We start from the raw sequence: 17,716 nt of genomic DNA, 5'->3' as shown, positions 1-17,716 counted from the left end.
AAGCTTTCGCCTCCGTTTCAACATATCAGCTTACTTGAATACAATCACGGAGCACTAAGCTACAATCATTTTTTTCTTGAACATCTTGAGACACAAATTGTATATTATTCCAGAAATGTTCTGGCTCTAGGTGCATATTATCTTGTCATTTAGTATATACTTTTAGCATAATTTAAAATATTGAAAATTTCCAAAAAAAAATAAACCCATGGACATCTTCATAACCTTTATGTGCAGTGGCGGAGCTGTAGCAAGAATTCTGGACGGGCCAGCAGCACAAAAGCCTTCATTTTCCTAATAAAACAGAACCTTTCTTGGGTCGGCCCAGCAAAAATAACAAAGGATTGTCTAGATCCTAGGGGGCCACGGCCCAGGTCGGCTCCAACCTAGCTCCGCCCGTGTCTATGTGCACTAAATCTTTTCACGAAAAACAACTTTTTATGTGGCCTATGTTAAAAAGGTAAAATTCGGTTTGCACGCCACATATTTCCGCGAAACTTCACATGCATAGCGCAAAATATATTTTCGGATTCTTTTACATATATTGAAATATATTTTTGGGTAAAGGAGCATATTTTCCGGGAGAGCAGATTTGGTGCACCTAGGTGCCAGTGCTCCTGATTTTTGTAATATTTAAAAATTGTATTTATGTGTTTAAAAAAATCATAAATTTTATTCCACAAATACATACACATGTTCTGAATACTCATGTAAATTTTTGGTAGAAATTGCCTTGTATTTTGAGCTCAGGAAAAATAACAAATTTGTAGGGATAGAAACTTTAGATTTTTGTCAGAAATTTGTCTTTTTCGTATGGCTCAAAATATAACATATTTTCATCCGAAATTTACAGAATACCTTCAAAATGTTTATAAATATGTACCCATTTAATTTCAGATTTTTTGGAATTACAGAAATATGTTTTTCAAATACTGGGTCACTGGAGCTCATGTGCTAAAAAGACTTTCCGATTTTCCGGTGCCTTTCATATGAACTACTCCCTCCGCCTAAAAAATAATGTCTTAAATTTACATCCAAATTTAGATAAATTGAAGATACTTTGAAGTATACTTAAAAGTACGGAAATGAAATGAGAAAGGAAAGAGAACTGTGGGTTCCTCCCCCCTGCGCATCCGTGCACGACCTTTCCGCTCGCCAAGCCGCCTCGCGCCGCCCCCCCAGCAGCAGAAAGACAAAGGCAAACGAGAAGCGGGTCAGCAACCACCGCCAATCAATCGGTCGAGCGCCAGAGGAGAGAAGCCGCCGGGAAGGAAGAGAGCAGAGCGAGGAGCCATGGCCGGCAGATCCCCCAAGGAGGAATCGAGCGCCGCCGTCCGAGGTACCCGCGAAACCCTCTCTCCTTCTGCACCACGATCCCGGATCCATCAGTAAGGCTAGGCGGCAAACCGGGTTCTTGGGATTGACAAATCATTCTTGCGCAATGGGAGGTGGACACGGTGCTCGTGTCTGTCTAGATGCCTTGATGCGCCGTTTCTAGGTTCAGCGTGGGTAGTTTGGGAATACGGGACCTCATTGCGAAAGGAGATCAGGGAGATGGTTTCTTGTTGATGATCTGATCTGCCCATTGGTTACTCCGTCTTGGCGGTCGTAACTCACTCTGTCAATCCCAAAATGTAAGGCTTATTTTAGTGCTTTGACTGATAAGTATGTTGTAAATTTGTGGTTTATATGAGATAAAATTGATGGGATGTATTAGATTCGTATAAAAGTATTGTATGACATAAACCACGTAGTAATCGATTAGTTGTTGGTCGGTTGTGGTTCTATACTCATGGCATCCAGGATTGTGTACAGTCGTTAGTACCCATCTGTTGGTGGCATGTTACTTGGTAACCTGTTCTGTTTTGTGAAGCCCTTCATTATCTAATGTCTCAAAATGACTAGCTTGCGAAGTTGCTAGATAGTGGGATGCCTTTCTTTATCAGATGTCTCTACTCTGAGCAGTACTCATTTGTGAAGCTGATAGACAGTGGCATGCACATTAATAAGAGCATCGAAATTTAAGAAAGAGCCAATGCTAGTAATTTTTTTTTTGCTTTCTGCCTCTGATGTTTACTTCTTCCATTTTGTTGTTGCAGAGGCCGTCTTGCTGGGAGGGAAGAACGCTGCGATTGCTGGTACCGTGGTTGCGGTTCCCACGGTGCGTATATGTGTGCTGACATCTTGTGTGCGTGCTTGCTTGCATATATTCTGATTTCTGTTCAATTTCATCTTGTGCAGTTGGTTGCTTGCCGTGTCCTTCCTTGGGCTAAGCATAATCTTAACTACACCGCGCAAGCGCTCATCATATCGGCAGGTACTATGCTACTGAAAACTATCCTCACCGAGCTAGTCTGCTACTGTAGTTCTGACTGTAGGCTACTGTAATGTAGTGGAAAAATCATATAGGCATTATTTTGTGTGCAACAGTATCTTATTTTCCCCTTACTACCTGCATGGCCATATATCTTCTTATGCTTTGAGCAACTCTTTTTATGCCACATGGCCCCTATTTTTGGAAAGAATGCTGGCATTCAGTATTTTTCAGTACACTTTTCCTTATCTTTTTTTCACCGATCTCATGCACTTGGGCAGCTTTGGGGCGCCGGTTATGCCATTAGGTTATTCTTACACTGCTGTATCCTGTTTGTGTATATAATTGTCTGCTCTAGATTGTATCAGCTTTATATATCCTGATATTAGAATGGCTCCTGATGTTGATGTAAAGCATATCATTCATGTCCAGCAAAAAGCAATTTGCAGTTCTTTAAACGTTGGCTCTTTACACACATGTACTAACAAAAAAAAAAGAGGTGGGATTTAGCTCTCTAATATGTGAAGCATTTATTTTTGGAATGACTTGTAGATAAATTACATTAGCAGATTGACTACATATTATTAACTTGTGCTAACAACTGAGAAGTTAGGTGGGCCGAATAGTTCTTTGCATTTCCTGAGCACATTGCCTTAGTCTGGAGTCTCGACCAAGATGCAGTGTGTTTTTTCCTACTTGATAGAATTGATTCAAATGCAACATTTTCGTTGTCTGTCTAGACGCTAATAATTTATGTAAGGGCTGTCTCTTACATCTTAATGAATTCAACTAGTGAATTCCTAAACAATTGCTGATGCCAGGTTTTTTGCTTCCATTAATTATTCCTTAATTTAAGGTGTAAATTTGAAATCACTACAAAATCTGCAAGTTCTGCTTGATTTATGCGATTAAGTCTGTTTATTGCACTGAATAATTCAGCCATCCTAATGAGATTAGTATCAGGTTCCTGGCAGCGATTGAAGCATTACAAATTGCTATTGTTTGTACTCCCTCCGTCCATAAATAGATGTCTTAGATTTGTCTAAATCTGGATGTGTGTCTATATGCACCAACAACAACAACAACAACAACCAAGCCTTTCAGTCCCAAACAAGTTGGGGTAGGCTAGAGTTGAAACCCATAAGATCTCGAAGCCAAGTCATGGTTCCGAAACGTGGATAGTAACTTCCACGCACTCCTGTCCATGGCTAAATCTTTGTTGATATTCCAAATCTTCAGGTCTCTCTTAACGGACTCCTCCCATGTCAAGTTTGGTCTACCACGACCCCTCTTAACATTCTCAGATGATGTTGGACCAACTTCTCTTCAATCGGTGCTACCCCAACTCTCTCCCTATATCGTCATTCCGTACTCGATTCTTTCTTGTGTGGCCACATATCCATCTCATATCCATCTCAACATGCGCATCTCTGCTACACTTAACTGTTGGATATGTCGTCTCTTCGTTGGCCAACACTCCGTGCCATACAACATCGCAGGTCGGATAGCTGTCCTATAAAGCCTGCCTTTTAGATTTTGTGGCACTCTCTTGTCACAGAGTACGCTAGAAGCTTGGCGCCACTTCATCCAACCAGCCTTGATTCGGTGGCCCACATCTTCATCGATATCGCCATCCTTCTGCAACATGGACCCCAAATATCGAAAAGTGTCTCTCTCCAGTACCACCTGCCCATCAAGGCTAACCTCTCCCTCCTCGTGCCTAGTAGAATTGAAACTGCACCTCATGTATTCAGTTTTAGTTCTACTAAGCCTAAAACCTTTCGATTCTAGAGTTCGTCTCCACAATTCTAACTTTCTATTAACCCCCGTTCGGCTATCATCGACTAGCACCACATCATCCGCAAAGAGCATACACCATGGGATATCTCCTTTTATATCCCTTGTGACCTCATCCATCACCAAATCAATAAGATAAGGGCTCAAAGTTGACCCTTGGTGTAGCCCTATTCTAATTGGAAAGTCATCAGTGTCATCACTTGTTCGAACACTTGTCACAACATTATCATACATATCCTTGATGAGGGTAATGTACTTTATTGGGACTTTGTGTTTTTCCAAGACCCACCACATGACATTCTGAGGTATCTTATCATAGGCCTTCTCCAAATCAATGAACACCATATGAAGGTCCTTCTTTTGCTCCCTATATCTCTCCATCAGCTGTCGTACCAAGAAGATGGCTTCCATGGTAGACCTCCCAGGCATGAAACCAAATTGGTTTTTGGTCACGCTTGTCAGCCTTCTTAAGCGGTGCTCAATGACTCTCTCCCATAGCTTCATAGTATGGCTCATCAGCTTGATTTCACGGTAATTAGTACAACTTTGAACATCCCCCTTGTTCTTGAAGATTGGTACTAAAATACTCCGCCTCCATTCTTCGGGCATCTTGTTTGACCGAATAATAGGTTGAAAAGCTTAGTTAGCCATATTATCGCTACATCTCCAAGGCCTCTCCACGCCTTGATGGGGATACCATCAGGACCCATTGCCTTGCCTCCTTTCATCCTCCTTAACGCCTCCTTAACCTTAGACTCCTGGATACGTCGCACAAAGCACATGCTGGTATCATCAAAGGAGTTGTCTAGCTTAATGGTAGAGCTCTCAACCTCTCCATTGTAAAGGTTGTCAAAGTACTCCCGCCATCTACGCTTGATCGCCTTATCCTTCACAAGAAGCTGATCCTCTTCGTCCTTGACGCATTTGACTTCGTTGACATCTCTCGTCTTCCTCTCCCTAAACTTGGCCATCTTATAGATGTCCCTTTCGCCTTCCTTCATGTTTAAACGTTGGTAGAGGTCCTCATACGTCCGACCCCTTGCTTCACTCACCGCCCGCTTTGCAGCCTTCTTCGCCACCTTGTACTTCTCCATGTTAGCTGCACTCCTGTCCAGATATAGGCATCTGAAACAGTCCTTCTTCTCCCTAATAACCTTCTGGACCTCATCGTTCTACCACCAGGTATCCTTAGCTTCCCTTCTACTTTCCTTAGTCACCCCAAACTCCTCTACAGCGACCTTCCGCAAGCAGGTCGCCATACTCGTCCACATCATGTTTGCATTGCCTCCTTCCTTCCAAGGGCCCTCCTTAATAACCCTCCCCCTGAAAGCCTGGGATGCCTCACCCTTGAGCTTCCACCACTTTGTTCTAGCGATTTTGGCGCGTTTACCCCGCTGGACACAGATCCTAAAGCGAAAGTCAGCAACCACCAGCTTATGTTCAGGGACAACACTCTCTCCAGGTATCACCTTACAATCAATGCAGGCGCGTCTGTCTTCTCTTCTAGAGAGGACAAAATCAATCTGGCTAGAGTGTAGACCACTACTGAACGTCACTAGATGGGATTCTCTCTTCCTAAAGAGGGTGTTAGCTATGACCATGTCATAGGCTAGAGCGAAGCTCAGGACGTCTTCTCCTTCTTGGTTCCTGATGCCATAGCCAAAGCCTCCATGCACCCTTTCAAAAACTGTGTTAGATGTACCCATATGGCCATTGAGGTCTCCTCCTATGAAGAGCTTCTCACCAATAGTTACCCTTCTAACCAAGTCCTCCAGGCCTTCCCAGAACTCCCTCTTGGTGCTCTCATTGTGGCCTACTTGTGGGGCATACGTGCTGATAACATTGAGGACTAAGTCCCCAACAACCAGCTTGACAAGGATCATCCGGTCCCTTTGCCTCTTGATGTCCACAACTCCATCCATGAGGCTCTTATTGACCAAGATGTCTGCTCCATTTTTGTTTGAAGTTGTCCCCGTGTACCACAACTTGAAACCGGTATCCTCCACCTCCTTCGCCTTCTGTCCCTTCCATTTGGTCTCTTGGACACATAGGACATCAACACGCCGCCTCACCGCCGTATCAACTAACTCTCGTAACTTACCCGTCAGGGACCCTACGTTCCAGCTACCTAAGCGTATCAGGCTCGGCTAACTTCCTTACCCTCCGCACTCGTCGAGTCAAATGTGGAGATCCTTGCTCATTTTTCACTACACCAGGACGTCGGTGCAGCGCGCCACTAAGGATGCGGTGACTCGACTCTTGCTCACTTATCACCGTATCCAGATCAAGATACGGCGCGCCACCAAGGGGGTGACGGCCCCTATGTGTCTATATGCATTCAGATTTAAAGAAATTTATTTATATACAGAGATAGTATACTTTAGATTGATAGTCACTTGTTCAAGAATTGTGTCTTTTGCTTGGCAACCATTTAAGGTCAACTGTACTTCAAAAAAGATGACTTGTTTCTTGTTTGTCATGCTTATGAAGCACAAAATCGTTAGTTCGCTAAAATAATTTTCCTGTGTTTGGACAGCCTGTATCGCCGGCTTCTTCATCACTGCCGATAAAACCATTCTACGAAACGCAAGACAAAACACCATCGGGAGGATCGACAAGTCGACTTGATCCAGGATTGTACAGAGCCGAGGGGTATGGGAATGGTGAAAACTCTCGTCTGTTTCATCCATGGACGGTGCTGCACAACAAATTGTTAATTTTCTGTTAAGCTTATTTTGCACCTAACCTTGCGTTGTAAAGACTAAGGAAAGTTGTTGCATGTTAGGGCAGTGGATCCCATTTGCTCCCAGTTGAAAATGGAATAAAAGATGGTATGTTCTTATTGCCCATGCGAACTGTTTATGTATGGTGCGGTGGTAATGCATGTGGAGTGGTGTTTATCAAGTAGGCTCTGAATTTGATCCGTTTCTGTTGACTGCGTTCAGACTCGAGGGGATTGCTCATGTGAAGTGTTTAGCTCAGCCGGTCACACAGACTTTGTTCGAGTTACAGATTTTATGATGTAAAAAAGAAATGAAATTCAGTAGAAGAAGAGGCTTCTCGTTGCTCGGCTTATTGTTGTGGACGGTTTAGTTGCTAACGGTTATAGCCAGATTGCAGTGTGCAAAATATCGAGAGGGACCTGAACCAAACCGAGAAGGGAACTGCTGGGCGTCCCCCGGGGGATCTGATTTTCCAGCCCCCCGGGTCGCCAGCCGTCGGATCGGCTATCTTGGACGGTCTAAATGTAGCAAAAAAATACCTCCCGGCAGCAAAAACTTAACCTGTTTTTGCTACATTGTAGCAAAAAACGGTTCAGTTACGAAATCAAATAAAAAGGCTGAGCTCGCTGGAGATCTCGCCGGAGAGCTCGTAGCAAATTATTTAAATTAAAGTAGCAAAACAACAAAACAATTATAGCAAAAAAAATAGCATCACATCGTGATAATATGTTTGCTACGTTGTCTCCGGCGATGTCTCTGACGATTTTCATCTTTGCTACATTATCACATTTTTTTGCTACGTGGTCTCCGGGAGGTCTCCAGCGAGCCCAGTTTTTTTTTCTGAACGAACCGTTTTTTGCTTCAGTCATTTGTTGCCGGGGGTGAGTTTTTTGCTGCCGAAGGTGTTTTTTTGCTACATGCAAATCTAACCATCAAAATGGTTGATCCGACGACTGGGAACCCGGGGGCTGGGAGAGCCTTATCCCCCGGGGGCAAGGGATCATTTTCCAACCGAGAAAGTAAACATAATTCGACTCACTCTCGTATGCCTTGAGCCCTCGGCGAGTCGGCTGTAAGGAGGATGTATCCTCCTGGCCCACTTCACTTCCAAAGATGGTTAGAAGGGCAGTGATACCTAAACCCTAGGGTTGGTGTCTCATAAAAATACGGAATATTTTCTAGTAGGATGCAATGTTCCCGTCGATAACGACGCGTCTGTGGTGACTTCGTTAATCTCAAGATGGTGACTTCGTTAATCTCAAGACATGTTAGATGAAGTTTCTTTGACGCAGTCTCTCGGAGGTGCTTATAGAGGCAGGCTGTGCGGGTGAGTATGTGTGAGCGTCTGTTTCGCTAAAAAAAAACTTCTAAAAAGCAGTTGATATGATTTTTGCTTTGACGATCCTAATTTGGCATTTTTTTCTTAGAGAACTTCCATCTCAGCCATATATTTTTTAGATAACAGGGAATCACCCCCGAATTAATTAATGAAACCCATTGAAGTACTACAAAGTAACCACCACACACCTTACAAACGCAGCAACACACAGACATACTAAAACAAGTTTCATAGACGACAGTTCGCAACAGACGAAGCAAAGATAAACGACAGTTTTTTTGCTGCCAGTCTTCTTTCCTTCTTCTCTTTTATTCTCCCTACATCACCAGCCTCGGCGTCCACGAAATCCAGCTTCTCCTTGACCCAAACACTTCCATCGCAACTCTTTCCAACACCTTTGCGCAGAACTCCAGTCGACTTTTAACATCCTCCTTCACTGCAACAAACTCCAGCAGTTAATATAGTAGCAGATTTTAAGAATCACAACATAAGGTTCACCAGGCCATTTTTTCTCGAAACACCCCAAGTTCCTTGTTTTCCAATACAACAAGGACCTTCTTTTTCTTCCCCCCCCCCAAAACCCTTCAACCAATTGGAGATGCAATGATCAGTAGATTCAAATTGGAAGTTGAAACCAAAAGTGCAGCTGATCACATTCCAAATGTATCTAGCAAGGGGACATTTGAAAAAGAGGTGATTAATGGATTCATTACATCCACAAAAAAGATATTTTTCTCACATTTTTCTCCCCTTTGCAGCAGCACATCTCTTGTTAGAATGCTTTTTTTCAGCATTAACCACAAGAAAGTCTTAATTCTAAGGGGTATCTTAAATTTCCACATGAATTTGTAGGGTACCACTTCATTGCATTGCATTGCTAGGTATAAGGATTTAACTGAAAAATTCCTTGAATTTGTTAACTTCCAAATTAACTTGTCAGGTTCATTGTTTAAGTTAACTCTCTCCAGCAGCCTTTTTAATTCATACCATTGTTCTCTAAGCCCCCAAACAATTGCTCTCCTAAACCTAAATCCTTCTACACCTGCATCAAATACTTTCTGTACTGTTACATTTCTGTTCATGGAGACTAAGAACAGTCTTGGGAAGGTTTTGGGTAGGTAGGAGGGGCCTACCACTGGTCTTCCCAAAAACTTGTCTTAGCTCCATCTCCTACTTGCACCCTGCAATGTTGCCAAAATAATTTTTTTTATCTCCATTAGGCCCTGCCAGAAATATGAGTCCCCATTTTTGGTTACTGCCTGGCAGAGAGTCTGTTTTTTGAGATATTTTTTTCCTAAGGATTTGCTGCCATATCCCATCCTCATTAAACAACTTCCATAACCTCTTAGGTAACAAAGCAATATTCATTTTTTCCAAGTCTAAAACTCCCAAACCACCTTGGTCTTTTGGCATGCATATTGTCTGCCAATTAACCAAATGGTACTTTTTTATTCATGATTTCATTTAATTTTTTTATTTCACACCACTTGGTATTCTATAGAAGGAGAGCATGTACAAAGGAACACTAGTCCAGGATGAGTTGATCAGGGTAACTCTTCCTCCCATCACCAACATTTTTTCTTGCCAAGGTCCTAATTTATTCCTCATTTTCCCTTCAGTAGAATCTCAATCAGAGTTTCTCAGTCTTTTCTTGTTAATTGGTACTCCCAAGTATTTCATAGGAAGTAAACCAGACTTACTTGTGAAAATCCTCTCAAAATACCCTTCTCTTTCTAAAGCTTCCCCTAGGCAGTAAATATCACTCTTGTGGAAATTGATTTTCAATCCTGACATCTGTTCAAATAAACAGAGAATTTCTTGCCTGATCCAAATTGTCTTCAAGAAGGAGGATGTTATGCGTACTGTAGAATTGCAACCCCTCCTTCTATCAGATTTGTGCCTAGTCCAGTTAATAAACCCTCCTCATGTGCTCTCTTGACAAGGACTGCAAGAATATCCACAACAAGGTAAAAAAGAATGGGGGAAAGGGGATTCCCCTGCCTTAAACCTTGATGTGTGGAGAAGTATATCCAAATCTCTCCATTAACATTAATTTCCACTTTATCACCAGTCACTGTTTTCATTATGAAGTCCATCCATGTGGATGGTAACCCTTTTGCTTCCATTGATTGATAAAGGAAAGACCATTTGACTTTGTCAAGGCTTTCTCAAAATCAATCTTGAAAAGAACTCCTTTTTTTTCCTGCGTCTGGCATTTAAGATCTCATGTAATATATTCACCCCCTCCATTATGTACCTCTCCTTAATAAAGGTTGTTTGATTCAAAAGAATAATCTTCCAGATCACTAGAATGAGTCAATTAATTATAATTCCATCTCGCGATATACCGGTAGATTTCTCTTTCCGCCGTTTCTCTCATAGTACTTGTGTAACTTTCTACCTACTTGTATATATCGCGGTGATGCTCCTGAGATTATCCTGAAACACTTTGTAGCGATTCTATGAAAACAATCTTTGCCGTGAAATGTTTCAGTGAGTCCAAAGTCCAAACTCCATAGTCTACCAGCTACTAGGGTTGCAGCGCGACGTCCCGCGAAGTCCCGCAAAAACGGGGCAGCCCTAGCTAGCGCTCGATCGCCAGGTTTAAGGAGAGCGATCGGTTTCCGACAGCCCAATTAGGGAAAGTCGTGTTAGCAACCCTAAATCCGTATTTGAAAATTTAAAATGTTTTATCTCACAAACGACAACTCCGATTTAAGATCTATTTTCACCAATAAATCCATGACGAGATCTTCAAAACTAGCACCCATGTTAATATGTTTCGACAAACTTTTTTTCTGGCTAAAAGTTATCAACCCTCTCTACTTGAATAATCAACCCCTCCGTACTTGAGTGATCAAGGGTAAATGTATAAAATTATCAACCTGGTGCAGGCTATTGAGAGAAAGTTCTGCATGTATGCACAAATAGACGAATCTGCTGATGTTAGCGGAATCTTTTCCAAATTTGTAAATTCAAAACGTTTTAACTTTCAAACGACAACTCCAAATTAAGATTCGCTTTCACCAATAAATCCGTCTCGACGAGATCTTCAAAACTAGCACCCATGTTGATATGTTTCGAGAAACTTTTTTTCGGGCTAAAAGTTATCAACCCACTCTATCTGAATAATCAACTCCTCCCTACTTCAGTGATCAACGGTAAATGTATAAAATTATCAACCTGGTGCATGCTATTGAGAAAAAGTTCTGCATGCATGCACAAAATAGACGAATCTGCTGATATCAGCGGAATCTTTTCCAAATTTGTAAATTTAAAACGTTTTAACTTTCAAACGACAACTCCAAATTAAGATTCGCTTTCACCAATAAATCCGTCTTGACGAGATCTTCAAAACCAGCACCCATGTTGATATGTTTCGAGAAACTTTTTTTCGGACTAAAAGTTATCAATCCTCTCTGTTTGAAATAATCAACCCTCTATACTTGAGTGATCAACGGTAGCATGTATAAAATTATCAACCCCAAAGTTAATTTTATTTGAAACAGTTTAGCGATTTTTTTTTTAGTTTAGAAGCTATCAACCCGGTGTCCTGTTATTTATCAACAGTAAATATAAATAACTACCAACCCTAAAAATCTAATTTTATTTCAAATATTTTCGTGACTCTTTTTAGTTTACAAGTTATCAACCCGGTGCCCCGTTATTTATCAATGGTAATTATAAATAACTACCAACCCTAAAAAATATTCCATTTAGAATATTTTAGCGAACATTTTTTTTTTATTTTACAAGCTATCAACCTGGTGCCTCGTTATTTGTCAACGATAAATATAAATAAATAATAACCCTAAAAAGTATTTCATTTAGAATATTTTAGCGACTCTCTTTTAGTTTACAAGCTATCAACCCGGCGACCCGCTATTTATCAATGGTAAATATAAATAAAAATCAACCCTAAAAATTTAATTTAATTTAAAATATGTAGCGACTCTTTTTTTTTGTTTACAAGTTATCAACCCGGTGCCCCATTATTTATCAACGGTAAATATAAATACCTAGGAACCCTAAAAAGTAAATTTCATTTAGAAATATTTTAGCAACTTTTGTTAGCTTACAACTTAAAACAGTACTTAATTTGAGTAGCAAGTGGTAGTTCAATTGAGTTGCAAGTGGATCTTCCCACCCGTTATTTCCCCCCTTAAAAACCACTGGCCCGAAAAAGGGAATTGCAAAAGGACCCCATTAAATATGAATTACCGTACGAAAATAAAACCAAAAGGGAATTGCAAAAAGAGAATTGAGAGTCTACCTCGTGCTGAAGAAAAAGAGTGAGATGCTATATGGATGCATGCAACAACTTATGAAAGAGTGCTGAAAAGGTGGCTCATTAAATGCAAATCCATGAGATGCTCTGTGCATGTGCATGCATGCAGTGTGAACACTCTTGGCAGCATGCAACTTGCAAAGTAGTAATACAAGTTGTTAGTGTGAACACGTGTGAACGCAATTAAAACACTACGTGATAAAAAGGGAATTGAGTCGCGCTTTCACGCGAGCGCTCCGCGCTGACAGAAACCGATCGCTCGAGCGAGCGATTGCCAGGGAGGGGATTCGGCAAAAACGAAATTAAGGCTTTAAAGTTTTTTAGCTGCTGGTTTGGGGTGAGGAAATACGCTGGGGCTGAGCACGGCAGAAGAAAATTCGTTCCGCATCCGGTTCCGCGTTGCAACCCTACCAGCTACTAACTACGGAGTAGTATACTCCATATTATTGAAATTCAGGTCGCGCTTGGCAACATAGCTACCGACGCCTATTCAGATGGTTGGTGATTACGTGTGTTTATGCCCGATGACTCGTTACATAAGACAAATTCAGAGAACACAACTCTCTGTTGGTTGAGGTTACTTATCAAGCATTCAAACTGCGGAGGACTACTGGACCAGATCAAAGCAAGTTGCTTCTTCCTTTCCTTTTCTGAAAGAAAATGCACGGTGGTTCCTCTAAAATTCAGAACATTGATCTAGTCTCTTCTTTCGCACGCGTGTGTGTGTCACCTAACAACGCTGTTTCATGGAGCCTCCCAGCTTGCACCCCATGATTGCTCCTCGCTGACTGCTATATATACATACCACCACACAAACGACATAACATAACACTCGTCTCGATCGAAACCAGACATGGGTTTTAGAACAGGGTTCTGCTGTGCTCTGCTACTGGCGACGCTGCTGCCTCTTTCGGCTAATGCGTCGAGCAAAGTAAGATGCTTCCTTCCTCTTTGTTCAGAAGTTTTAACTTGGTACCGTTCCTGCATTAACCCGGCTTGTTCCCGTACCGTTTCTTGACGAAATTTTGCATCAAAATCTCAGCTCTACATAGTGTACATGGGGGAGAAGAAGCATGATGACCCGTCCGTGGTCACCGCGTCGCACCATGACGTACTAACGTCTGTTCTTGGGAGGTACTAGCCTGTAATAATTCATGTTACATATTATTGCACTACGAAACAGAAGCTCGACCGTTAACTTTTTCTGTTTATCTGCAATAGCAAGGACGAAGCCTTGAAGTCGATAGTTTACAGCTACAAGCACGGATTTTCTGGGTTCGCGGCAATGCTAACCGAATCTCAAGCCGAGGCACTCACAAGTAAGAAGTTGTGTCAATATTGCGATGTCATCATTATATCTTCCTTCCATGACCGACCTAAACTAATCAACACATTCCGGGATGTAGAGTTCCCTGAAGTTATCACTGTGAAGCCTAACACTTTTCACGAACTGCACACGACTCGGAGCTGGGATTTCCTTGGCCTTGACAACTACCAACCACCACAACAACCGGGCCTCCTCCAAAAGGCAAAGTACGGTGAAGATATAATCGTCGGTGTGATCGATTCAGGTTTGCAATCACATGTCAAGCTTAAATAAGAAACATGAGAAAAACTAAAGCTTGGGAAACAATTGACCCCATGCTTTTGCATATGATTTTGTTACAACAACAGGCATATGGCCCGAATCCCGAAGCTTTGACGACAATGGGTATGGCCCCATACCGGCACGGTGGAAAGGGAAATGCCAAACTGGCGAGGAGTTCAACGCCACGAACTGCAACCGAAAGATCATCGGCGCGCGGTGGTACGGCCGTGGCATCAACGCTGATGTACTCAAGAGAAACTATAACTCGCCTAGGGACATCACCGGCCACGGCACGCACGTCGCATCGACGATCGCTGGAGTGGAGGTGCGAGGTGTGAGCTACGGTGGCCTAGGCACCGGCGTGGCGCGTGGTGGGGCACCACGTGCGAGGCTTGGCATCTACAAGGTGTGTTGGGTTGGCCCTGATTGCTCTATGTCGGCGATCTTGGCGGCCATTGACGATGCTATACACGACGGTGTGGATGTGTTGTCGATCTCGATCGGAGGGGCCGGTCATGAGATACCTGGAACGTTGCATGCTGTGCAGAGAGGAATCTCAGTTGTGTTTGCAGGCGGGAACGATGGACCGGTGCCGCAGACAGTGACGAATGCCGCTCCGTGGGTCACGACAGTGGCTGCTAGCACAATTGATCGGGCTTTCCCGACCCTGATATCGCTTGGGAACCAAGAAAAGCTTGTGGTAAGTAGAAATAATCTTCAAGTAAAGGTAGTTTTATTTGTGCGATCGATTAATCGATAGTTTTGAAAGGGGCGATCAAGCCTTTTCTTTTATCAAGCTTGACTCGGCTCGGCTAATTAATCCTGCAGTTTGACAAAATAACTTGACTCGGCTGAGGCCACTGAAACGAACAACAAATATCTTTAGCTCGCCGCTGAATCTATCCTCAACAATTTCTCTATTGACTCCGTAGTGTGTGCTTGCTTTCAAACGCAGGGGCAATCTCTCCAGTACAATCCATCAGTGACCAGCAGCGACTTTAAGAACCTTGTTTATGCGGGGAGGTAAATGAAATAAGACAGTTTTGGGGTTAATCACGTTCCGAGTCATCCTGAACTTCGTGTATTCAATTCAAAACGTTTGTGCAGGTGCGACGCGGCGTCAGTGGCGTCGAGCAACGCCACCGGCAAGATCGTCCTGTGCTATGCACCAGGGGATGCGAAATCCACGTCGCCATGGGTAGCACTTCCGAATGCCATCAATTTTACCATCGTGGCCGGCGCGAAGGGCCTCATCTTTGCACAGCACACTGCCAACCTCCTCGACTTTCTGCAACCTTGCGAAGGCATTATGCCCTGCTTACTGGTGGATTTCGAGATCGCACAGAGAATCCGATCGTATATGGCAATCACACGGTGAGCTTAGTTGTCTTGCTGTCCGAAACATGGTGAACTTGATTTTCCTTTCTCCAAAGTATTTATGTATGTCTTCTTGTGTCACGCTAGGAATCCGGTGGTGAAGGTTTCGCCTACCGCAACCGTTGTTGGGAACGGGGTGCTGTCGCCGAGGGTCGCCTCGTTCTCGTCGAGAGGGCCAAGCCCCATCTACCCCGGCATACTCAAGGTATGTCTCAACTTGATATACAAATATTCAAAACGCAATACCCATAATTAAACAACCTGTTTGCGCCATCCTTATCTAGCCTCTAAAACTTGTATGTATATGTTTGTGCAGCCCGACATAACTGCGCCCGGTGTCAGCATCTTGGCAGCCCAACAGGATTCCTACGTGTTCAAATCTGGGACATCCATGGCGTGTCCGCATGTCTCAGCGGTCACCGCGTTGCTCAAGTCAATTCACCCTGACTGGTCGCCTGCAATGATCAAGTCCGCCATTATCACAACAGGTACTGACCGAGAGCATACATAAGTTCTACTGAATAAATCGTTATTTAGTAAATTTATGGCTAGCGCTCAAACCGTTCCATTTGACCCTTTGCAGCCTCAGTGACCGATCGTTTTGGTATGCCAATCCAAGCAGAGTCGGTCCCTAGGAAACTCGCCGACCCCTTTGACTTTGGCGGTGGCCACATTAACCCGGACAGGGCCGTCGACCCTGGCTTGGTTTATGACCAGGATGTGAAGGAATACAACAAATTCTTCAATTGCACCATTGGACTATTAGATGGATGCGAATCCTACGAACTCAATCTTAATCTACCATCAATCGTTGTGCCAGACCTCAAGAACAAGGTCACAACATGGCGCACTATCACGAACGTTGGGTCGGTGGAAGCGACTTATCGAGCGGTTGTTGAAGCTCCGGAGGGGGTAGCCGTGTCCGTGGAGCCATCTGTGATCGGTTTCACTGCAGGTGGTAGTAGAAGCGCGACGTTTAGACTTACGTTTACGGCGAAGCAAAGAGTGCAAGGTGGGTACACATTTGGGAGTTTGACATGGTCCGATCAAAGTGCGCACTCGGTGAGAATTCCTATTGCTATACGGACCGTGATACAAGATTTCGTCGCAGATACAGCTTAAATGCATCGGTTCGGTTCCTGTGTAAGATAAGAGTTGGAAAAACGCTGAAAATGTGTACCAATTTAATTAGTATCCTATATTGTTGTCTGACATGAATATAAGTACTAGCTAAATTCCCTGTGTTGCCACGGAAGAACAAAGGGATGTTTGTAGCCATGATCAAAAGGAATTCTGGCTTCCGCCAGGAGGGGTTCCAGGACGTGGTTTTGGAGGCTTGAAACTCTGTCAATGCCGTGGACCCATTCCACCGCATCTAGCGGAGGCTGCATGCCACCGCGAGAATGCTCACCAGCTGGAGTGCGCACACGGTTGGGAGCGTACGCCACTGCAGGCTCGCTCTCTCCCGTTAAGTCATCCTCATGCTTGACAAGGTGCGCGAAGACAGGCTGCTATTACCTGAGGAATGAATCCTTTATCGATCGAAAGAAAAAAATCACCTGAGGAATCATGGCTGCATAAAACCCTGAAGGACACGTACCTGGGACTTGCCTCCCTGAAAAGAACCCCGCCTCACCTCCCTCAAGGACAGCGACGCTAACTCTGCGTACTTTCACCAGCACTGCTCTTACCGCCGGCAGAAGAAGAAGAATACGATCCGCAGCATCGTCGCTGACGATCGCTTCCTCACCGTTAACACCCCAGGGACGTGGTCCTGAGTAGCCGCCCACCATACAACCATTCCACCCAGGTGTTTCATGAAGGTTGTTAATTTTCAAACCATCCAACTATCACAACCAACCAATAAAACAGTATCGACAATTGGATGTTGCTAGGCAAACTAGGCATTTCTAGTAGTGAGTTCAGGAGTGGCTACACACTATTAGGATTACTAAGCATAATATAATACTTTTCTTAAAAAAAACAAAACCCTACCATGCGTACTATTTAAAAGAAAAACAATAGTGCATAGGGAAATAGGTAGGGATTGAATCTCACTTGCCTTGATCAAAGCAACCAGCACACTCACAACAGTCGCAAGTGTAGCTCTGATCTCCTTCACAATCTAATCAACCAAACAATAGCAAAATAAACAATCAAAGACATGTATGCATGCATGCCATGCACTATTTAATTTCATACATAGGGATGATGTGAAAATGTTGTATTCAATGTTCTCTGATATTTATAATGTTGGTAATGTTCTCTGATTATATTTGTTTTATTAAGG

The 17,716-nt window shown here is 43.2% G+C and overlaps 2 protein-coding genes across 2 annotated transcripts; both read left to right on the top strand.

The window, feature by feature from the left end:
• The first annotated feature begins 1,125 nt into the window (after positions 1-1,125).
• Positions 1,126-7,015, top strand: LOC127307832 (early nodulin-93). The gene is made up of 4 exons (XM_051338613.2): positions 1,126-1,339; positions 2,100-2,161; positions 2,242-2,317; positions 6,648-7,015. Exons 1-4 carry the CDS (start codon positions 1,294-1,296, stop codon positions 6,737-6,739), a joined length of 276 nt encoding a protein of 91 aa, XP_051194573.1. The 5' UTR covers positions 1,126-1,293; the 3' UTR covers positions 6,740-7,015.
• A 6,228-nt stretch (positions 7,016-13,243) lies between these two features.
• On the top strand, positions 13,244-16,685 carry LOC127307831 (subtilisin-like protease SBT3.8). Its single transcript, XM_051338612.2, has 10 exons — positions 13,244-13,392; positions 13,504-13,595; positions 13,683-13,780; positions 13,868-14,032; positions 14,136-14,749; positions 15,005-15,072; positions 15,157-15,423; positions 15,514-15,631; positions 15,743-15,914; positions 16,010-16,685. Exons 1-10 carry the CDS (start codon positions 13,315-13,317, stop codon positions 16,546-16,548), a joined length of 2,211 nt encoding a protein of 736 aa, XP_051194572.1. The 5' UTR covers positions 13,244-13,314; the 3' UTR covers positions 16,549-16,685.
• Positions 16,686-17,716: the final 1,031 nt, after the last annotated feature.

This window comes from Lolium perenne, chromosome 6 (genome assembly GCF_019359855.2).
Source record: "Lolium perenne isolate Kyuss_39 chromosome 6, Kyuss_2.0, whole genome shotgun sequence".
Taxonomy (NCBI): domain Eukaryota; kingdom Viridiplantae; phylum Streptophyta; class Magnoliopsida; order Poales; family Poaceae; genus Lolium; species Lolium perenne.
Note: the sequence above shows the minus strand (reverse complement) of the source record. Positions and strands in the feature narration are given on the sequence as shown.